The 23,945-nt window shown below is 41.6% G+C and overlaps 2 protein-coding genes across 3 annotated transcripts in view; one reads left to right on the top strand and one right to left on the bottom strand.

The window, feature by feature from the left end:
* pcxb (pyruvate carboxylase b) overlaps positions 1 to 23,945 on the bottom strand; it is a 282,068-nt gene that overhangs the window by 95,907 nt on the left and 162,216 nt on the right. The gene's annotated exons all lie outside the window — the stretch shown is intronic.
* LOC116317863 (leucine-rich repeat and fibronectin type-III domain-containing protein 2) lies at positions 275 to 18,859 on the top strand. The gene is made up of 7 exons (XM_039608764.1): positions 275 to 328; positions 436 to 1,044; positions 1,136 to 1,298; positions 3,118 to 3,288; positions 5,122 to 5,283; positions 5,829 to 6,563; positions 16,508 to 18,859. Exons 1-7 carry the CDS (start codon positions 286 to 288, stop codon positions 17,832 to 17,834), a joined length of 3,210 nt encoding a protein of 1,069 aa, XP_039464698.1. The 5' UTR covers positions 275 to 285; the 3' UTR covers positions 17,835 to 18,859.

Here is a 23,945-nt window from a genome sequence, read left to right as displayed (position 1 = left end):
TGTTAAGAAAGGGCCCTATGATATAACAGTAATCCACTCTCACATGTTTCTAGGTAACTGTTACTATGGGGACTGGCTGTGTTCAGTCTTTTGGGATGTTGTTGCTAGGCAATAAGCTACAGTGGCCAATGTAGCCAATATATATTTAAAAAAAAAAATAAGCACACAACAAGGGAGGCAACCATTTTTCAGTACAGATTTTTTTTTAATGCTACAAAGCACCATGTAGGCACTAGTGTGAAGTGGTGCTTGTTTAGAAAGAGGCCTTGACCCACACAAGTATGCATGTGTGTAAAGCAAGCCCTTGCTTCACTTCTGTCTAGTCAGAGTAGGTGGAAGACAAAAAACTAGACACATCTTAGAAATATGACCAACTGTATGAGTTTACAAACTGTCTAATCTTTTTCCCCCCGTCTGTTGTCTTTTTCTCTCCAGGTCTGTGTACAGCCAGGCGTTCTACCATGCCTGTCCCCCCACCCTTCAATCCCCGCAGACAAAAACACCTACCCCACACACACCACCCCGAAGACAGAGCAGAAGGCTCCGACTTCCCCTCCCTCTTCCCTTTGCCCAGTCTGTCCGTCTCTCTTCTGTCCCCTCTTTTTGTTTCATCTCTGTCAACTTCATCCCATCTCATCCACTGCGCCTGTCCCAGGACTGCAAAGAGAACCCTTCCGGACTCTGTCCCTTTCCCGATCTTTCACTGGCTGACTTTGGTCACATGCTGCCTGCTTCCTTCTCTAATTGGAGCAGGGGAGACGTGGGGTGTGGTCTCGGCCTGTCCTTTCCACTGCGTGTGTCGAAACCTTTCGGAGTCACTGAGCACGCTCTGTGCCGACAAAGGCCTCCTGTTCGTCCCACCGCATGTTGACCGGCGGACAGTTGAGCTGCGACTGGCTGATAACTTTATAACAGAAGTGGGCGGAAATGACTTTGTCAACATGACCGGATTGGTTGATCTGACACTGTCAAGGAACACCATCCACCTTATTAGACCAATGGCCTTCGCTGACCTGGAGAGTCTGCGCTCTCTGCATCTGGATGGTGAGCAGTCAGTTATTTTATTGTCAGTGTTCAAGACTTGAATCAAATACACTACTTAAACGTGTTTTTATCCGTTTATTGTTTTCTCCAGGTAATCGCTTGACAATACTCGGACCCAGAGACCTTGCAGGTTTGGTCAATCTGCAGCACCTGATTGTCAACAACAACCAGCTGATCAAGGTCTCAGTGCAGGCTTTTGATGACTTCTTGCTCACACTGGAAGACCTCGACTTATCTTACAATAACCTCAGGAGGTGAGTTTTTGCTTTTGTTGGGTATCACCCACGTGCACAGCACATCCAAGCCATAGACATTGTTCTTTAAGCAGAAATCATCAAAAATGGGGCCTGGAGCCAGACTTGCAAAGTTTAAAAACTGCAGTGAAGTCAGTTATTGATAGTTTCTAAATAAATTATTCCAAAACTCCAAAAACTTGTACGTATGAAGGTTTTGTGCCTTTCCACTGATCTCTCAATTGGTCATATGACGGTAAACTCAATGACTTAAGAAAAATAAACTGATATAGTGTTGAAAATGCACTTATTTTTCTTACAATATTTCAGGATGTTCATCCTCCTTGTAAATAGGTCATTCTTAAATACATAATATTTAACAAGAATACTTTATTTTGCACATTTTGAAGACATATCTTACATGGGTTTATGGTTACTAGTTTTAGGAAAACGCCTTGTACTACACTATTAAAGGGGAAAGGAACCACATACTGTTGTTTTTCTTAGGCTGCATACAGCGGACTGAACGTGGCCCATGAACTAAATTGAGTTTGACATCCTTTGTGTCAAACTCAATTTAATTCATGAGCCAGCATACACTGACAGACCCGTCTCTGTCAGTGTATCCTGCACACAAAATTTACACACACAAAAAGAGTAATGCGCAATGAAAACACTTGGCATATGAGGCAACGAGGAGAGGGGAAAGGAAAGTCAATTTTGATGAGGTTCTAATTTTCTTTCACTTCGACTGAGCTCACTCCACTGCCACCGTGTACGCCGTTATAGCTGCTCCATACAGCTGAGTGCACGGTGCAGTATTCTTCTCATGTCTATTTAGGACAATAGAGATTCAGCGTTACTTTCTATTCCTCTGGTCTAAATGATAAGTCAGAACAATGATGATATTCTCTTTGAGACCTCTATTCTCTTCGTAGTGTCCCTCTGTACTGATAAATTCAGCAGCATTGGTCTGTCAGTTCTGATTAAGATGTTTCATTTGTCTCCTCTAAAGCAGCTCTTTGGCCTTTCTCCAACCTCTAAAACCATAATCTAAACCATAAACATAGTCTAATTAATTATGCCTGGCACTTCTTTCCTCTTTCAGGCCTGTTGTCTAATCAAACTATTGTACAGATAAATGCAGGCCACCTGCTGTAACCATCAATGCTTACCAAATTGTTTTTGTAACTGATTAAAAATCATTGAATACGTTTATTTAGTCAACTACAAAAAGAAAAAGTATTCTTTGCACCCAAGGAGCTTTCGAATCACCTTGCTGTTGAGTAATAAAGTTCAGTTCGGTGAACCTGGACACAAAAAAAAAAAAAAATGGTTAAAATCAGCAGGGCTGGTGTGACTGACGCCAAAAAATAAATGCTTCATATTTTTCCTATTTTCCAGACTTCCAGACATTTCATTTGGACTCACTAATTGGTCCAAAACAGGGAATGACAGCACTAATGGAATACTAAATGACTACAGCAATGGGTCACAGATGGGACTTGGGGAAACCCAGATAGAGCAAAAGATTCAGAAGGAAAACAAGCATCTGTTGTTGTTGTCTGTCATTATTGTCACTATTAATTCATCGTTGCATATTTGTTCTCTGAAGAGTAAGAAAAAATTACCCAGAGAACAACAAATGAACTGTGGATCTATCGGTGCCACATTCACATCCTTTAATAAAGTTAATGTTTAAGAGGTCTCAAGAGGTGGATCTGTCTTTAGAGCTGCTGTTACTCAGTCCTCCATCTTCACACTACATGATCAATCTCACTACAAAGTTTACCAATTCAATAAATCTCACATTAGACATTGTTCTTTTTTATATCTACAGGGTACCATGGGAGTCCATTCAGAACATGGCAAGTCTGCACACACTGAACCTGGACCATAACCTGATAGATCACATAGCGGAAGGAGTCTTTGGAGAGCTGTATAAGCTTGCAAGGCTGGATATGACCTCCAACAGGCTCCGAACCCTGCCTCCTGATCCTCTCTTTGCAAGGTAGCTCTTAAGCTTCAACTTTTATGTTTCCCTCAGAAGTAGCTTAGTGGAAATATCCCATTGCAGACACCACAGAGCTACCAATGTGTGTGTTTTTAGCAGGGTGCTTTCTGGCACAGAAAAAGAAGAAAGAATGCTGGTGTGCTGGCATTCTGTAAATTCTTTAATCAACATTTACTTTTATGCTATTTAAATAATCAATATGAACAGCATGTATGTGCCACCACAAATTCCCACCACTTCGCTGACTCAAACATATTTCAAGTTTTGAAATGGTAATGGCGAGTTATATGAAGGTTATAAATAGAAGTACGCACTCATTGTAAAGCTGTCAACTGTGCTCCAACTAATGTGGAAATCAAAGTCCAGCTGTGACACAGCTTTGGTCAACTGGAACTCAGTGGGACTGACATTTTTGTCAAATCAACCGTATGAGGTGTTGCACTGACACGATTTCTAACTCGCCTGTCTAAGGACTATGTTGCATGCTATGACAGACCATAGTGTGCAAGATCATAACCCATGACCAGTGCTTTGATTAGAAATATAGACCTTTCAGCTCAGGCCACCTTTTAAAAACAAGTGAAAATGTAAAGAAAAATTATCACTTTAATCATAACTTCCCCTCTAACTCACTTTTATGCAGCCAGATTTAAAGGGAAACCTGAATGCTTGCACAACCAGTTTTATTCTTCTATAGTTTATGCAATTCAGTGTTTAAATCTTTTATATTTTAACATAAAGTTCAGTCTGATTGTACTAAATAGAGCTTCTCATATAGCCATGCTATACACAGCAAGTTTATTCTGCAGTTTCACATGTTCCCATGCCCTCTACGGATCACACCGGTCATTAAATGCTATATAAAATGACTTATAACAGCTTGGTATTAAAATGGAAACCTGGGAACAATTATCAAGTTTATTTTCAAATGTTTCTAAAACCTTAAAGTAATGGCACAAAATTTTTACAATTGTATACATTTGCTAGATTTGCAGCCAGACTTAGGCAAATTTTACATTTGTACAATAAATGAATTCTAGGAATTGCTTCCCTTCCATTGAGCCACCTGTTCAGATGACGCAAAGGTGGATTTGATGTTCAAGTAAATCAACGTGCAGTCACAGTTTACCCTTTTCTAAAAATGGTTGTGAACTGTAAAATGCTTTGTGGGAGCAGATCAGTATAAAGTACATTAAAGCAGAATATTAGAGTGACACAATCAGACAGCTGAGCCTCGTCTATCAAGCTTTGTCCAATTAACTTCAAAAGAATTTGTTAAACAAAAGTTGCAACACTTGTGCAACAGTGCCCATTAGAGGTCTCAGAAAACAAGTAGTGGTCTCCAAACCATTTGTCAAAATGAGAATACAAGCTAAAAATTTGTGGTGAGCAAAGACAGCCTCATCTACCAGCCGTTCACACTGGATAACTGACAAGTTGTACTCAGTGATGCATGCAAAGCTCTGATTTCTGTCAGGAGCAAATAGCAGAGAGGTTGAACATGGTATGTTCAGATGTGAAGATACCATGTTCACATTTGTTTTGCACCAAATTAACTTCAACCTGTCTAAGGACAAATTCATGAAAGACGTCCTACCACATTTCTAAAGTTGTTCTTAGAGAGTATGTTCAACGTAAATCATTTATAAAAATTTAACCAAATGCAAATTAATTATCTTCATAAGTTTCATGGCTCCTTTGTATTCACTACAGGTACTCGTTTCAAAATGAGAGAAAAGACAATTATGAATATTGCATTTAGATAACCTTTAAGTCCAGCAAGGCATCATTAAGCGAATGGACTGACTGCTTTTCTTTTATTATATTCAGGTCTCAGACAGGTGCAATAAGTCCTACCCCATACAATGCTGTCATAAGCCTAAATTTTGGAGGGAACCCACTGCACTGCAATTGTGAACTGCTATGGTTAAGGCGCCTCATCCGTGGAGATGACATGGAGACGTGTGCCACTCCTGCTCACCTGGCTGGAAGGTAAATCATCGTCAGCTGGTCAATAGATTATTCTTCCTGCTTCTTGTAACTAGTAAAGGTTTCCTCTATCATAGGGCAGCAATGTAATAAGTTACAGGCTGAACAATGTTTTGAATCAAAATATTCTTCCTGACCTAATTCTTACCTTAATAAGATCAAGTGTGCAAGAACAGAGTTTAAGCTGAAACTCATGAGGACAGGTAGGCCATGCAGCCAGTTTTAAGAACACTGCCGTGATATTTTGCTCCTTATTAGATACTCTGGACTACCTCCTCTTCCTATATCCCTCTGTGCTAAATTTCTAGTCTAGTTTGGTGGTAATGACCACAAATGGGGTTTGAAGAATATGTATGCAGACAGATGTTGTTAACATGATAGGCTTGATAGAAGGAAGCCGTTGGTCTTCACATTTTAAGCTCTTGTCCCACATATAGTTGTTGTGTGACTCATTGCAAGATGCTAATTGATGATTTGTGTTTTGTGAAGAACAGCAAAGTTAATCTACTCCACCCATCTCCCTCACTGTCTCTTTTCTTTGCCTGCAGATATTTCTGGTCAATTCCTGAGGAGGAGTTCACATGTGAACCACCTCTCATCACTCGCCACACGCACAAGCTGTGGGTGCTGGAGGGCCAGCGAGCCACGCTAAAGTGCCGTGCCATTGGTGACCCCGAGCCAGTAGTCCACTGGGTTTCACCAGATGATCGCATCATCGCAAACTCATCCCGGACAAGCTCCTTTAGCAACGGGACCTTGGATATCTTGGTAACAGTAGCCCGTGACGATGGGGCATATACATGTATTGCAATAAACGCAGCAGGTGAAGCAACTGCCACTGTGGATCTCAAAATAATCCCCCTGCCTCACCGGGGTGGAGTAGGTGGAAACGCTGGGAGCAACAGTGTTAACACCAAGAACAACAGGAATGTGACCAATGGAATTTTACGGACCGATCCGGGCTCGTCGGATATTAGCACGGCCAAAAATGGAGGGATTAACAATGGTGCAGGACGTGGAGGAGAGGGAGAGGATGGGAAAAGAGTTGGAGGGGATGACGAAGAGGGTGACGGCGGTAGGGCATCTGAAGGAGAGAGGACTGATGGAGGAAACATGGAGGAAGAAGAGGAGGACGAAGAGGAAGGAAGGATGATTGGAGTACAGGGAGTAACATCGACATCGGCTCAGGTCCGATGGGATTTGGGGCGTTTGTCTGGAGCTTATGTTGTCTGGATGTATCAGATACAGTACAACTGCACCGCAGATGAGACGCTCATTTACAGGTCAGTTCAACTTTACTCACTTTACTCACAATGCAAATAATAGAAGCTTTTGTCGCTCATCTACTGGCAAACTTAGACACTTGCCAAATGATTGCTTTCTCAGCTTCTCCTCCACAAGGTATTTTTGCAGGGTCATCCCCACCCTTTTCTTTCATGCTAATCATTTTAAATATTTATCCATTACAGTATGACACTTCAGTAGTCGAACTGTTCATCTTGCATATTGATGTGCGGATAGCTTAAGGGAAAAGTGAACGGGGAGCAGAATGAAGGGATAGTGGACGAGAGATGGTTAATCTCAATAGGTAGTAGCCAGTGTATATGGGTGAGTGCAGAATGGGAGGACGTGGATAACGTGGAAAAGGATTTGAAGGAGGGGGATGTTTCTGAACTGTCTGAGCTGCGTAACGTAAAAACATCGAGAGGCCAGAAACTGCCCATCTCAAAATGCATGATAACACAGAGTGATGCAATTTGTATTTAATCTAAAGTAACAAATTTTCATAAGTTATGTCAGTGTATGACTCATCATAGTCTAAGAGGAAGATAAATAACCACTTAGAAAGCTTGATTTGTGGGTTAAAGGATTCAAAGCTCTTAATTACACCATGGCATACAAGTACAGGGTACAGATCTGGAAAAACATGTAGATTTTCTTAGTTTTACCTCCAAGCGTTTGAAAATTTCACATTTTTTTCTCACTGCTCTAATGTAGCTGTGGCTATACAAGATTGCAATTACTCTATGTAGAACCTAAGGAAGACCAAAACCAATATCCTGAAAATCGCATCTTTTTTATTTGCATTTCTAAAATATTGTACTTGCATAAGAAACTATGAGAGAAAACAGTCTAAACAAAGCTAAAGCTAAAGGATGAGACTAACGTCTTTAATATAAAACAGTGGCTTTTTAGCTACTTGGTGTGCTTACATGTACAATACTATGGTGCTGTTCATGAAATATAGCGGTACACATTCAAAGTTTACTGCTTCTGAATTTATGAGCATAGACTGATGAGACATTATGCGTGGGGTTATTGCTACAGTGGCTGAAACAGTGAGGAAGATGGGATAAGACACTGGGGGCTGGCTGAGCAAGGGCTGCCACTGTGCTATTATTTGTGTGGGGTGTTTTTTATTTTAGCTGGCAGTAATGCTGGGGTTCAATGTGGCTTCCCTCAGGTATTATAAAGAAGGCATTAAGCTGTAAGTGTATCGTAAGGGGTAGAGCAACTCACATGACAAAGACTGTAGAGAACAGAAAGATGGAAAGATGATTGTGGAGAAAAAAAAGCTATAATCGGAAAATTTGAGAGCAAAGTAAAAATAGTAGGAACCTGGGTTGTATGCAAAAGGGTGGATGGGGAGGTAAAAAGCAATACTATGAGGGAAGGATACAGTTAGAAGGGGAAAGCGGATGAATTTAGACATGAGGACTGAGACCTGTAGAAGACTGAGAAGATCTTGGGTTCTACCCAAATCACCTTGGGGTGAGACTGAGATAAAAGCAGGATGTGTTAAAGCAGACTGACAGTAAGGAGGACAAGAGAGCAGAAGGCCCACGTGGGAAAAGGAAAACAAAAACAAAAAAAGGAACCGAGGGTGGAGAGCGGGAGGGAAGGTATTTAAATCCATAACTGAAATAGAAAGCCTGTGTACACAGATATACACCTGGGTATGAAAGAAAGGGGGAGGTTGGGAGAACTGATGCAATGAGGGAGAAAGGAGAAAATGGAGCCCACGGAAACGTAAGACAGCGAAAGCGCTAGAAAGCCGGTCTTTAAAAAAAAACAAGCAAACGGGAATAATGTGACAAGGGAGCAGGAACGTTTAGAAATAGAGACGAGGCAATTTTGTGAAAGCAAAGTGCTCCGCTGCTGAAAAGAAGGTTGTGCAGTTGAAAGGATGGAGATAAAGAGATGTCCAATAGAAATGCAACATCAAAACAAATAACATGCAGATTCTTTATACTCCCACGACACGCTTGTAATACATAAAATGAGCTCACTGAGATCTCAAGTTCCTTGTTGGTCACTAGTGTTAATTTCTCAGTGGATAATAATCTGAGATCAGGGGAGCAAGCTGGTTATCTCTACTAACAAAGGTTAAGAGAACATACTCTCCACATAAACTATGAGATATCAAACAATACTAGGTTAATTAGTTTCTCGATTATATTTGACTCAAAATTTAAGTGTTTTAATATTTAATGTTATATTTTCTCAAGGGTGGTTTTATAAAAATACAGACTTTGTACTATTCTTCTTTGGGCACCTAAACGTAGCTCTTTAAGGCAAAAGGTTGACACCAGTAAAATGCTTTTCTTAGCCAACTTTAAGGAAACACTCAGCTGTGAGAGAGACAAAAGAAAACAGAAGAGATAAGCATGAAAGAATGAGTCACTGACCAGCTGGGATCACAGGAGAGTAAGCGATCTGAGGTTTTGCCAAACTCAACAAATCACACCAGAAAACAGAAAGGGGGTGGTATCTGTCACAGAGTAGGGTAGTGGCCATTTTAACAGGTCAGTTTGGAAAACAGGTAGAAATAGGAGACAAGTCTGGAGGCTTTCAGGTACAACCTGAAGGAAATACTGGAATCAGTCTCTCAGGACAGAAGGAGAAAAGCAGCATACTACAACGCTGTCGAGAATTTCCAGTATGGATTCCCATCATGCTATCAATGAGCTAGCGCCAACTAAAGTTTCACACCAGCTAGCAGCTCAGGGGAAAAAGGAATTAACCAAAGGAAGTCTGGCTTAGAAATTCAAAAGGAGAGACCAGGTCAGTGAGATTTCACGCTTTTATCTGGGATTTGTGTTCGTATTCTATTGCTGAATTTGGGAGGAGGAGAAAACTCCAGCCACTAGCTGTATTGGGCAAAAGCTGGGAAGAGGGGCAAGTTGAGAGCATTCAGAAATTAAGACAGAAACACAGAAAAAAAAAGGAATCTTTGAGAAATGACAAGAAATAAGTACATCGTAAGATGGTGGCATTCAGATAAGAGAAAAGCAGGCTACACTGTATCCTTTAAAAGGTCAGTCGTATGTTAGACAATACCAACCTCCATTTTAGCATGCCTTGTAATCCTGCTGGCATTTGTGAGAATAACAGGTACAATGTCATGAATGTGGCTTCCTTTGAGCTGTGCTCCCTCACAACATTAAGCCAGCTTCCTTCCCGGAGCTCTGCTACACTTTAACAGCACCACACGGTCACTGAACCTTCAATGTGACATGAAGCTCAGATTCTGAAAAGCACAGCAAAAGAACTGCCAAAGATTTCCTTGTTGCCGGTTAAAGTGAGCAATTACCATGACTTCTCTGCCCACACATGGGACTGGCCCACCTGAAGGACAAAGAACAGAACAGGAAAGTACGAGTCCATGTTAATGAGCCAGCACTTTAAAGCAACCGATGGAGCACCATCTGTTCAAAAGTGTGTTTTCGTCAGCACTTGCAAGTCACAAAGAACATGCAGTCATAGACCGTTTGGAGGCCGTCAACCCTCATGAGCTAACACTACATGCGCTTTTTTGGTCATGTCTTAATCAGAAGCACGTCAACATTAATGGCAGCTGTGATATTGAATTAAAACATTTACGTATTCTGTGTACTGTATGCAGGAACACAAAGCAGAAAGAAGGATTGTACAGGAGTAAACGATGCCCTCTCTACCAGTCAAAATCCACCTGACATGTAGTAAATAGACATTTTATAGGAAACATATTCCATGTTCAGCACAAGTCTCACTGAGCCCAACCTCTGTATAATACATTATTCACTAAGAATTATACAAGATATCTGCCGTTTCACTGTGCTTCATGATTTTTTTACGTGTAAATCCATCTATTTTTAACCTCTGGCAAGCAGTTGGGAATTAGTTATGAATCACTGCTATATAAGGTATGTCAGAGAGGGCATCTGTATGACACTTGTATATGTCGGAGCCAAACGTTTCTCATTAGGTTCAACAACAGTCTTTAAAGTGCGCAGGAAGGAGTTGAGTGGCTTTGACAATTTTCACAATTGCACCCCAGTCGCCACATGATCGACCTTTCTGCCGGGCACTCAAAGTGCCAAGTTTGGCACAAAATTTAATGGGAACAGAAACGATCACAGGGAGAGCAAGAGGAGTACATTGGAGAGAAAAATCACGCAGAGTTTGAGAAATAATGAGAATAATGAAAGTTGTGTCTAAGAAAAGGCCGCACTGTTAAAAAGTACAGGGCGAGAGTTTGAAAGCCACAGGAAAGGAGCGTGCTGAGAAACAGAGCTGAGAACACGGCTAATGAGTCACAAAAGGAGAGCGCTTTAATAAAAATCCTGAAAATTAGGTGTTGGCATCAAGGATTTTTCCTGTTGCAAATTACCCACCATATCTGACTAATATTTGACAGAACACTGAATTGCGCTATGGATATATTTATAAATGCTCACTCAAGGCATTTACTATAGCTACCTGTCAGTGTCAATTTTATTTATACAGCACATTTCATTACATATAAACTAAATGTGCTTACCAAAAGTGATAAGAATCTAAACTACAGTGTGTTCAGCCAACAAAAACAAGAGAAAGCAAAAAATACAGTGAGCTGTAAAAATGATTTTCCCCACTGGTCCAATCAGAAATCCATCAAAATCTTCACATGGTTTCACTTTGTCATATTACATACGGTTTTCTGTTTTCTTCAATACAATGTTGGTAGGGAAACTGATATCAGTACTTCATTTTTACTTGGGAACCAACACAAGAAATCATAAAAGCAAGAAGATATGTGCAGATGCTGAGGCTGGGGTTGATAAGGATGTAATAAGAGATGTGGCAGGGAGCGGGGCATGCCGAGGCATGCAGCTTCAAAGATGGAAAAAGAGGAAAGCAAGATGAACAAACAAGGACCCGGACAGCTGAGTGGTTAGAGGGCAGGGAGGGAAGCGAAAAGGAGATGGGGCAAAATGAAGTGGAGAGTTTTACCCCATGGGAAGAGCTAATTAAGTGTTAAACTACTGTGTCAATACATGCGTCAGCTCATATCAGAGGCTTCAAAAGGAAGGGGGAGAGAACAGGGTCAGCACTCAATACATATGTCACATTATATTATTCTGTAGAGTCACATGAAGGAAAAGGACGGGGTAAGCAGGTGGCAAAGGATGGACGGGGAATTTCCTATAAACATTTGGGTGGTTAAAGTGAAGAAAGGGGGAGCAACGATGAGGATGACGAGGAGAAGGTCACAAAATGAAAGAAAACAACCGAATCAGGCATCGAGGGGGAAAAAAATAAAATAAAATCAGGCCAAATAAGGAAGAGTTAAGTGAAAAACCAGATAAAGGAAAGCAAAACAGGGGAGGTGGGGTGATCATGGAAAACAGAAGAAAGCAGACAAAATTGAGAGAGACAGATAACAAGGCAATAAACAGTCTGACGAATCAAGGCTAAAAATGTATGTAGGAAAGAGTGAACGAACAAAAGGCGTGACATGGGGTGGGGGTGGTGGGGTGGGGGGTGAGGAGAGCTGGATAGATGTCAGCCAGGAGGAGATAATTGCTTTGTTGTTCCTCTTCATCTTTCTTTCTCTCACTCACTCCTCCGGCTCTTGCTCTCTGTGCCCAATCTTGTCTGGTGTCAGACCACCAGACTTGGTAACACTGACAGAGAGGAGGAAGACATGAGACGGCGAGAATAACAAGAAAAGACAAAGTACGATGAGAAGAAAAAAAAAAAAATTGGACTCCACCACTCCTTTATTCTCTCCATCACCCTCTTCTTTTCCTCCCCCCCCCCTTACTCTCACGGGTACTAATAATTACTCGTTTCTGTGTCACCGGCTTGAACAAAGCACTCCCTTGTCTCGTTCACTTTCTTCCTGCATCTGTGGATGTGCACGCCTTTGCAGGCTTTAACCATAATTAGAAGCACAGGGACGGAACAAACTCTCTTGGTCTGTTAGAAGCCGGCCCACAAAGCTAGAGTCGGCGCAAATACAGACAACAACACGGCCATTTAATCAATCAATTTTCGTAGTAGCCTACGACGAGCAGTCCGAGTTACACGAGATGCACTTTGTATTCATGAACATAATGTCTCGAGCACAGAGGTTTTAGCCGAATATTATTTCATGTGTACCCACACCACATAGCTAAATACGGGTAAAAAATGAATAATGCAGCGAGTGGTAGCGAATCAGCATATCAAAGATGCATGCGTTTGTGAATGTGTCTGGGTCTTCCATGTATATTTTAGTGAATTTGCTTGCCTATTTCTGTCGCTCCCAGTGTAGCGAAAACAACTAGAGAGGTGATTCACAATCTCATAAGGGAGGAAGCAGTGGCGGGGTGGGAGAGAAGACTGAGAGGGGCGGTGGGCAAAAGGAAGAGGATAAGAAATATAGGATGTGCAAATGGTGAAGTGGGTAGCAAAAAGGAAAAGTGGAGGCAAGAGGATGAGGGAGGAGCAGAGGTACCTAAAAAGGAGACGGCAGAGGAGAGAGGGGTAGATGAGAGGGGAGGAAGAGTGACCTTGGATGCTCAATCATGGTACATGGTTATTGGTGTGGCTAATAGAGATATAGTGGAGTGACTGTGAAAAGGAAGAGAGGCTGGGAGATCAGGTAGAGCCTGGTGGGAAATGCCAAAGGATTTGAGGCAAGCAGATGAGGTAAAAGATACAAAGGATTAGACCAGAGGAGGAGAAGTATAAGTGAAGTTGTAAGAGAGGTTGAACCAAAGATGACTGCATCACTGCAGATTTAGGCTAAGGAAAAAGAGGGATGGGTGATTACACCGCAATGAAAAGGGCATGGGATATGAAGAGATAAGGAGAGGCTGATCACCCAAACGGAGGAAATCTGTTCATGTAAGACTGATGGAGGGAAAAAAATAAAATAAGTTGGACGCATTGATGGTGGAGGACTGATAAAGAGCTTTGAAGGAGTATATAGAGGGAAGAATGGAGGACAGAGTGAATAAAAAAGGAAGGAGTCTGAAAGGTAGGATTAGAAAAATGACTTGTGGATTCACTAAAGGTGTGCATGACTCTGTGAGGCATGGTCACACAATGGAGGACCAAATCAAAGACTCATCCAGAAAGCTTAGTTGTGTTAGGCTAATCCAGACAGACGCAAATATACTGGTCTAGAATATCATCTTATAAGATTTAGGCATTCTTATTCAGCATCCAGCAACACATGTAACTCTGAACCAGTATGCACCAATATGAATCAAAGTAAGAAAAGAGATTTGGGTATTAGCCTGCGTTAGATAGAAGCAGCAACTCACTGAGTACATGAATCACTCCAATGACGGTCAAGTCACTCTGTCTTGTGGGATCTATCAATTATATATAGACGCATAAAGGCTGTGGATGAACTGACACCATTGCGATAAATCTCGGGGGCTTTTATAAGCCTATACTATGACCAAGGCTTTTTATTCAGAAACAGAAGCATAGCGAGCGATGCCTCTTGTATATTTCATGTTGGAAATCTGATTGAGCACCCCCTGTCTTTACTACTGGACTTCACAGGAGCTATTCACAATTCTCTGGCTTGACTGATTGCCCAAGAGGCTTTTATTTTGAGCTTTCATCCCTGAGATATTTGGTCATAATCCTCGGTTTCACTTTCATTCTCTGGATGTCTTTTTGCTGTAGGAGTATGAAAACTCCTTAATCAAAACCTCTTAACTTTCTATGTCGATGCTGGTTACCGCTCTGATGTTTAGGTTGTCCATTGTAGTTTATATCCCTGAGTTCAGAGATCTCTGACACTTCTTTATAGTTCTGTGAGAAAGATTAAATTAGCTTCAGCATACACACTTCTTAGTGTATCAAAGTACAGCTTTATTTTTGTAATTGTCATCTCTCAAGCTTATGCTGTGCTTATGTTGCTATGGAAAAATTTTGGCAATTTTTATGTCAAAAAATCTCTGAAAAACAAAAAGATATGACTAATATTCTGGGAAATGAAGCTAGGAGAGCTGATTGGTCCCGAGTGCTTAGTGTGTGGATATCAGAAGAAGAGGTACTCTTAGTATAATTACTACACTGCCGAGTCAAATAATGAGCCTTTGCCATGGAAACATACACCTGGAACCCAAGTTGCTCCACCGCACAGCATGAGTTAACGGGCAAATTTGTAACTGTGTTAGAAGGGAATTTATAGCGACCTAATGACCGCCGGACGCGGACGACTTTAATGACGATGCCCCATGTGTCTACTCAGATTATCTGGGAACCTGGAGTGTCACACAGTACGTTATAATTTCTTGTTAAAATCATACCGAGCTTCTGCTGAAAATTAGAAGTTTGGAAGCATTTCAGTGCCCGTCCTTGCTATTCAAATCACCCCAGGCAATTTGCTAAAACGGTGCAACTCTGTTTGAAACATTGTTATTTGCAAAGAAAGAGAAAGAAAAAATCTTTTCTTTTAAATTATACGAGTGCAAAAGTTGATATTCTGGACATTTGTAGAAAACGTTCGGTTTTGTTAACTTTTAAAGCCTTGAGGAGGTGGTGAAAATGATCAATATTCCTACTTGCCATTACCATAACCCAAATCCACTGCTCTGGCCTGTAGCTTGCCTCAAGAAGGCCCCTCTCATTTCCCAGCTAGCACTGCATTATTCAAGACGACTAATCCCATCTTTACACCAACATTGATATAAATATGGATGCGAGAATTGTCAAACGGATTGGTTTTATTTGAAAAACTTCATTATATAAAAGGCGCCAATTACCTCCAATTTAAAACGGAAGAAAAACGAGACCAAACCGCTGCCGTCTCTGGGTCTCCATTTTGGAGGCATTACATACTGAATAAGGTTAGGGGACTTCTGCAGCAGCTCCCTGGATGTCTGAGTCATCCTAGATGGCATTTATAGGATGTAGCTCAGGTCTGAGGGGAGCTGAAATGGTTAGTAACGTAGGATGCAAATAAGCTCTTTGACGTAGCGTGAAGACGAATGGAGAAAAAAAAAAAAAAAAAAGGACTTGGACAGCGCGATGCAGAGGAAAAACAAAGGAACTACTGACAAAATACTCTGGTTAGCAAAACAAAACTACGATACATACTTGGCCACACAAGAGGGTTGGAAATGCAGAGGGCAGAGTCATACCCATCAGCGACACTTGAGGTGCGCTTCAGTCTCCCACACACACTTTACCCTGGCATGTCACATACACAAACCCACTGACATCAAAACACACGTTTATTCCCTCATCCCATAAATACAAACATAGATCCAGGTGCAAACACAGAAAAATCACATGCAACTTATGCAATGCCTGTTCCCTCACCGTCTTTACCCCCCCCCCAATATCCCTCTATTGTTCACCTCTCGCCCATTTGTTATTTCTAACGGCTGCTCGAACACTTAAAATGAGGGCACATTCAAAGCACTTCTCTCTTTATTATCCCACGCAAGCTCTCACTCATTACAGACACACAGGAAAACATCTGCACTCTAAAAGACCAAAGCCAGATTATATACGTCTTAATTTCATAAGTTCTGCTGACAGGCAAACACAACTATACTTTAACTTTAATTCGGCAATTTAACCTAAAACAAGTAAAAATGTGCGGTTTTGCCGTGATGTTTGCTTCCCGCAAAGATGCGAGTACATCCCCACATACGTAGACACACTCCTGCTCTCCAAATGAGCAGACAGAGTTCTCTTTTCATGTTCCCTAGGCGCGCTCTCCATCAATAGCCTCATTTTCCCCTCACTCCCCTACTGCAGTATTTACTCCTGTGCCGTTTCTAGCCCTCCTTTCACGCCCCTTTCCTCCGCTTGTTTTCCCAATCTTCAACCGTTTATTCCTTAAATTCGGTCAGATTAGTCAGAATATCGAGGTCAGGTTTCAAATTACAGCAGACGCGATGCATTTCTGCGCACAGTCCATGTTTATGTAACTGATCTATGTTTTTTCCCTTTACTCCCTCTTTAGAATCTTACCGTCAACCAGTGATCGATTCCTGCTGAAGAACCTGGTTTCTGGTGTGGACTACAATCTGTGCGTGTTGGCCATTTTTGATGACACAATCACATCTTTAGCTGCGACAAAAGTTCTGGGCTGCACAACCTTCTCCACCAAGGATGTTTACCCTGCATGTCGCTCTCTGCAAGCCCACTTTCTGGGCGGGACACTCACCATACTGGTTGGCGGTGTTGTTGTGGTCACTCTACTTGTGTTTACTGTGGCACTCATGGTTCGCCACCGTGTTTGCAATCACGGGGACCATATAATGTGTCACAGCAGCAATACCGAGGCAGGAGGCGGGGCCTGCTGTCAAGGGAGTGTAGGAGGTGGGGACAAAGGAGGAAACGGTAGCGGATGCTACCAATCCAATGGTTCTGGAGACATGATGATGGTGGTCCTGCCCAATGGTCTGCCTTCTAAGAGGGGAGGAGGAGGAGGAGAGAAGGACAATGAAAAGGAAAAAGAGGCCGATTCAGCCTCTCCTGTGCCTCCAAAACTGCCTCCTAAGCCCAGGCCCAAACCTAAAGTCAACCTGGAGCAGTTTCTTTCAGCTGGAGGCGTGGTTTCCACAACGACAGGGGCAGGAAGTGAGATGGCACTGGTGGTGAGACAGCGAAAGTTGGACAAGGCACCACCGTACACCTCAGAAAGTGACAGAACGCCCCTCTACTACTCCCCTTCTCCCCCTTCAACCCTTCCCCGTCAGTCGCGTCAGAGGGAGCGCCCAAAGCCCCGGCTGGAGCGAGAGCTGACCAATCGTGCTAGTTTTTCTCTCGCGGCGCCCCTGAGAGACTCGGAGCTGTTGGACTGGAGAGTCACACCCAGAGGCAGGGACAAATGGAACTCCTCACAGGCTTATCAGAGCCCCGTTTCCCCTCTAAGCCCTGCCTGTGGAACAGTTAGCAAACGGAGGCACTCACTCGATATGGGCTCCTCGGTCGCGCTAGCGACTGATGCCGCAGCGAGTGTCGCCAGGCGCTACGGTGCTGTCAGTTATGCCAAGCGGCTAAGCGTCATCTGGACGAGGCGGAGCCAGTCGCTGCATGGAATGCTGGTGCAGTGCGCTTCGACAGCGAGCACAGCTTCGTCGACCACGAGCGACGAGTGCGAAAACAGCGGCGGGTTCGGGGGTCACTGTGATTTCCAAAGGGGATATATTCATGCTTATAACGCCACCAATTCCAACTCTAACACTGGGATTACTCCCGGGAAAGCAAATAATGGAAAAGACAGGAGTAGGGAAAAAGCAAAGGATGGAAAGAGTGCGGAAGAACTGGAGGAAAGCGTGGTATAGGGGCACGGATTACAAAAAGTGGAGGGGGATAAAGGGTTCTGTATGAGGACAGTTTGAATGAGATGCTGATTTAAGAAGGCCAAAGAGGTGAGGAGGGATTAAAAAAGCAAAACTGTTTTAGATGAAAAACTTTTCCAGTTCAGAAGAAGGGAGAAGAGCAAGTGACTCAAGTGTCACTTATGCAGCTTCTTGATTTGCCATGTGAGGTGAGAGGAGAGAGTATACCAAGAAGTGAGGTCAGGATTTGTAAGAGGCTCTCCGAGGAACCTCGAAAGTGATGGCAGAGAAATGTGACCAAAAAATAAATTAAAAGAAATCTTTAAAAATTCAAGGTAACGGGGAAAGAAAGTACAATCATCACAGTGACAAAGAAAGGAAAAAAATATATAAGTGAGAGGGAAATGGGAGGATGTAGATTAAGGAAAAAATGAGGGAAAACATCAGTAAGGAAACAGAACAAAGGTTACAGCAGTGAAGGAGATGTTGTGAACTGTGTGGATCACACTAACAACCATTCAGTTCTCCAGAGTCTCAGCTCCCACACCACCATGAGGATTTACACCGGATCAAGAACACCACCACCACCACTGTTAATACTGGAGAAATACTTGTGACAGATATACATCAGTGAAGAGCTCTGGATGACACAGCCCCACTCTGTTGTTTTGGCTTTCACACAGACGGCCATTTTGAAGCTCTTTTCTGAATGTGACTTTTATGTGTCCTCTGTGTCTGGACAATGATTTTGGCTCGCTGTGCCTGCGGATTATGGGAGTATAAATACAGAGCTGTGTGCAATGGACATGATCAATCGATACAGGCTGGAAACAGCGAGGGGAGCGCAGACATTAAAAGAAAGACACTGGAATTACAATGGAGTTGATATGGATTACAAAATGGAGGAGACGGGAGTGCACAGTGGAACGTGTAAGCGTGTGCATTTGTAAAAGACGAGATCGTATTGGATGTCAGATGATAATGGACCAAACAGATGAATAATGCTAATGGATGCGCAAGTGTGCATGCATCTATGGATCAGGGACAGGATGCATTTGTGTGCCTGTGTGTATATGAATGTTCGTGGGGCGGGGTGGGGGGGCGAGCCGGTGAACTAGACTCCATGTTTCAAAAATGTTTAGTGCTTTCTGGATATGCTGTAAAAAAGAAAGGAAAAAAAAAAACACTAAAATTTAAGGTAAGAGGTGTCCTTGAGCTCCACTGAGAGTGAAGGCAGGGAAATGTTCAACTACACCACAACCAGTACAACTTGTTATTTTCAGCAGTGTAGCATGGTGAGAAAGCAGAAACTGTTAAATGGGAATTAAAATTTCAAATTCATTTTGTGTGACTTCAAACTCCTTTGTGCCACATGGGTTCATGGTAGATCCAAATTGAATGTTCTCAGAAAGGAAGCAGTTTAAAAAAAAAAAAAGTAAATGAATCAGAAATTGCTACAGACGCCACTAAACGCTATAAAATCTGTTGGAAGACTCTTAAAAACTTCTATCAGAGAGAAACACACACACGCAAACACATACATATATAGTATATAAATAAAATAATGTTACTTGTCGCACCGTGTGTTTGTTTTTCAAAGTTTTCTGGGGAGTGATTCTAGGATCGAACGCAAACTATGAAAAGTGTGATTTTTTGTTTTAGACAAGAAATCTTCATGAGTAGGAACGAACATGTTGATTATGACTAGGCAGTAAAATAAACTACAACAAGAATAAGCACACAGCACAAAACACAAACTGGCAAGCACACAGCACAAAACACAAACTGGCAAGCACACACTCCGACACAGACACACACACACACACACACACAGATGCCTATTAAACAAAGCCAATTCCAATAATAACAATCAGTGTTGTTTCCTTTCTGTTCTCATTTCATTTTGCCAAAGTCAATATTGTTCTCTTGACTTGATATAAATAATAAAATTTACATGTATGGAACTGAGACTGAGTCATTAACGCGTGGCGATGTGTCATGTTTGTGCACTTGACTACTTAAGTACATTATGGGGAAAAAAAGTGCTGGATATGAATATTGAGCGTGTGTATTTTGGTGCATCTCCGAAAGCAGATTTCAGTGTTATATTTAAATCTATTGCAAAATTAGATTGGATATAGTTTCATTTAAAAAAGTGCCAATGCTGCTTTGGTTTAGTTTGCACTTGGACAGAATTGTGAAGATGAGTCAGTCCTCATGAAAATGTTTTGAGCTCCAGGCAAACTTCTGAGTCAAAGAAGCTGCGGCGCACGCACATCTGTGGGGCGAAAATGAAGCTGTTTACTTGTCAGTCAGTAGAGCTGATTAGGAGGTAAGGGTGAAGTAACATTTCTTATGGTAATTAAAAACATTTCATACAGTAAAAAAGAAAAACATGAGGAAAACAGAACATAAAAAGAAGCAAACTGGTTGGAGAAGGGAGATCAATAGGCTCAGGAACAGACAGAAATGGGCTTAGAAGGAAAAAAGGTGCGAGTAAACAAGATTTCAAAGGACAGATTGGATACGACAGAATGGGAAAGAGCGCTGATGTGACAACAGACAGACAGAACGGGAACTAAAAGCCGTCAGGCTAATGGATCCTGAAACCGATGTTCTGTTATTATCAACAATATTAGCTGGTTTCACAGTCTCTGTATTTCAATATAAGACGTTACAAGACCCTTTCAATGCTATCTGCAGCTGAGATTAACACTCACTTGGAAACAAAGCGAGATGCAAGCTGGCAGCAATCTGCATCTGAGCAGAACTAATTAAACTTTTAAACATACGAGGAGAAGAAAAGTGTCAAACATGAACTATCAAACCAAAACATCATATCTGTTAATTATTCATATCTTTCAGGTCATAGTGGAAAAAGCTGAAGCGGAGGTAGACCGGACACACAGGGCCATCTAGTTGTCTCTGCGCTTTTCTGAGGTTTTCTGAGGTTAGATGGGGAAAAAAATAAATCCCACCAGCATAATCTGAGTTTCTCATACTTATTTCACTTTGTTGCTGAGAAAACGCTTCAACAGTGTGATGAATGGAACAGTGGGCTAAATTTGGTTGATACTGGTGCATCAATAAACATCAGCAATAAGATAGCATCAACAGTGGCAATGTTGTATCGCATGAATAATACAGTAGCTAAATGTTATTGTGATGAAGGGCTTAAGACTTGAAGATTTCTGTGTGTCCCTGGCAAAAAAAAATACACAAAAAAAATGGGGAAAGGAAAAACCAACATGAACTATTAGTGAGATTGTGATTCACTGCATATTGCATCCCTAGCTGAAATGAACCGATTCCTGCACAGGGCTGCACAACTGTTTATTTTACTTCGGTTTAATTTTTAATCCAATTAGTCTTTCAGCCCAACTGAGAATTAAGTCTTACATTTCATGATTAATTTTTTTTTTAAATTCATGTTTCCACTTTCTGTGGATGATGCTGCCAAAATGAAGATAGATACGGAGGGAGGGGTGTGGTTGAGAGACTACTGAAACACCTGGAGACAGACTATGATAAGGAAAAGTGAAGGAAATAGAGATAGAAGTCAAGGACGGAGATGATCAGTGTGTTTGGCTTTCACTGTGTGCCTCTCAGTGTCCACAGTATGCCCATAAGTAAGACACTTTTTTATATCTGTTTAAGGAAGAGATTGAAATCAAACAGTGTGATAAATCTGTGTGTGTATGTGTTATTTTTAAAGTAGGGATGGGGTAAAAAGGGTTCTTTTCCCCCCTCTTGTGCTTTGAGCATCAGACACCAGGCAATGCTAGAGTGGTATATACTGTGTTCTAATTTGAGACCATCAACAGTGACAGGGGGAGTAAAACAGGGTGTGCTGGAAAGTGTGCGCGCGCACCTGCGTGTCTCTGCACATGAGGCTGGAGGGCAATTTGATTTAAAACTCATAAGTGGCCACATTAAAAGGAAGACTGAGTCTTTGCTACAGTCACCTTTAAAAACAGTCACTGCGTGTCTGCCTGCATGTACATAGATGCACTTAAGTGTGACAGGCAAGATCAACAATGCAGCACAACCCTCCCCCTGTTTTTTTTGCCGATGGCAAAAACCTGGCCCAATTTCACACAATTAAAAAAAAATGCTGAGTAACATTCAAACATTCACAGCCACAGACAAAATTACCTTTCAGCAAACACAAACGCGTGTTTGTGCACTGCAAGATAACCTTCTGGCAGCGTTTGCATGTTTCTGTGTGCACGTCTTATTGGTGCATCCCGAAAGGTCGTGTCTGCCAGCAGCCAAACTCCCTCTGACATTTGCAGTTATGATAAAGGTGTGATGCATTTCCCTGCAGTGTGCTGACTAACTGCTTACTCAGGACGCTTTAAGAGTCAGCAGCTAACGTGCTAGATACCAGTTGGACCAGTTGTAGAACATACTGAAGTGTACTTTGACAGAAAAGGAGCAGACAAGACATCTGTCTAATGGACAAACATCCCATGAACATTTGAGAAAAAGTTATTACAAACCCTAACACTCCATGAGCGCTACGCAGCTGTCTCTCCAGCCTGAAATTATGACAAATGACTACACAAAGCTATTGAAAATGAGGTTCTTAAGTAAAGCTGGAGATTACAAATATGAAGAAAATGCACATAGGAAACACCTCTCAGATACTGCGCTTTACCTACGAGTATAACACATTTTTAAATCCCTGTTTAGTGAATGCAGTACGGAGCAGCAGCAGAAATCACACAGGGCTTCACACCTAATTAGTCACTTTTACTGCAAGTGTCAACAGGATACAGTGGATATAAGTGTGAGATTGAGAGTTTAATTTACAGCGATAAGTAACGTCCACAAGGAAAGCATTGTTTCTCTTAAGCTCACTTTGTAGAAATCATTTGTAAGTTTGCTCACAAAGAAATGAACAGTCTAATTTTCATGATTGTTTCCTTTAAATGGAGAGAGAATATCAAACAAAGAAATCTAGAAAAACACTTTACGCCCAAGTTATAAACTGATTCGCATGTCACTGAATGAAGAAACATGTTACTGCTGGGCTTGCAAACAAGGGTTTCTCTACCAAGTAGAGTTATTTTTTGCTTGAGGTATTAGATATTTCAATCATGTCATCTTTTAAATCTTTTATAAAACTCACTGCGTTTCTCAGGATTTTCAGTTGATATTTTGTCTCTCCCCATTAAGATGAAACCACATAAATTAGAGACTGTTCATCACTTTGTAAGTGAGCAAATGTACAAATTCAGCAGGGGATCAACTGATTTCCCCCACTGAAAATATTTAAGCAAAGTTTGATTTAACTAAATTTTTGCTCTACAAACAGACCGATGATGGTTCTTTCACCACACCTGCATATCATATTATTGTGAGTATAACCATGCTGTTCAGTCGAGCTGAAATTTGTAAAACATGGCTAAAAACACTTTTCCAGTAAACCTAAAATTCTCATCTGTGTGAAAAAATGTCATTTTACCATTTTAAGCTGCACTATTCATTGATTCTTCAAATTAAAACGCTATCCGGAGCCTTCAACATATAGATTTCAAGAAACCAGCCAGACACTAATCACTGTTTCCGTCTAGTATTTAATTATTTTCCGTTTCCAATCACGGTTAACAAGGCTAAGGGGAAATGCAGTCTGAATGATAAATACAGGTTGTCGGGACAGCTAATGTGACAAAGGTTGATGAACGCTCATGTAAATATTACCTTACCGTCATATCTAAAGGAACCTTGACAATATTTATGCACCGATTTAAAGTATTAACAGTCTTACCCTTGCATTTACTGCAATCACCATATCATTAGCAAGTCTTGAATTCACAATTTTGTTTCATTTCACAACACACCACCAAGCAATCAAAGGAAAAAAAAAAAAAAAAAAAAAAAAAAGGTTGGACAAGATGATCTGGCCCCAAGAGCCGAGACTGAAGAACTGAGGTAGATAAAGGTTGAAGACCTTTTGCAGAAAAGACAGATACAGATCAAGGGAGAAAGCGTAGAGGAGACGACCTGTATTGTAGCAAATCAGGAGGAGAAAGATTAATTGACCTTGCATGACACAGGGAATCAGATTTCATTCTTAGTCCCTTATTTAGACAGACTTAGAGAGCTAAG

The sequence above is a fragment of the Oreochromis aureus genome, linkage group 3 (genome assembly GCF_013358895.1).
Source record: "Oreochromis aureus strain Israel breed Guangdong linkage group 3, ZZ_aureus, whole genome shotgun sequence".
Classification (NCBI taxonomy): domain Eukaryota; kingdom Metazoa; phylum Chordata; class Actinopteri; order Cichliformes; family Cichlidae; genus Oreochromis; species Oreochromis aureus.
Note: the sequence above shows the minus strand (reverse complement) of the source record. Positions and strands in the feature narration are given on the sequence as shown.

Bases quoted from the DNA above. Each gene is read 5' to 3' on its own strand.
- LOC116317863 (XM_039608764.1), top strand. From the start codon at position 286: ATGTGTGTAAAGCAAGCCCTTGCTTCACTTCTGTCTAGTCAGA. The intron at 1,045-1,135 runs GTGAGCAGTCAG...TGTTTTCTCCAG, and splicing joins GCGCTCTCTGCATCTGGATG to GTAATCGCTTGACAATACTC. The intron at 6,564-16,507 runs GTCAGTTCAACT...CTCCCTCTTTAG, and splicing joins GATGAGACGCTCATTTACAG to AATCTTACCGTCAACCAGTG.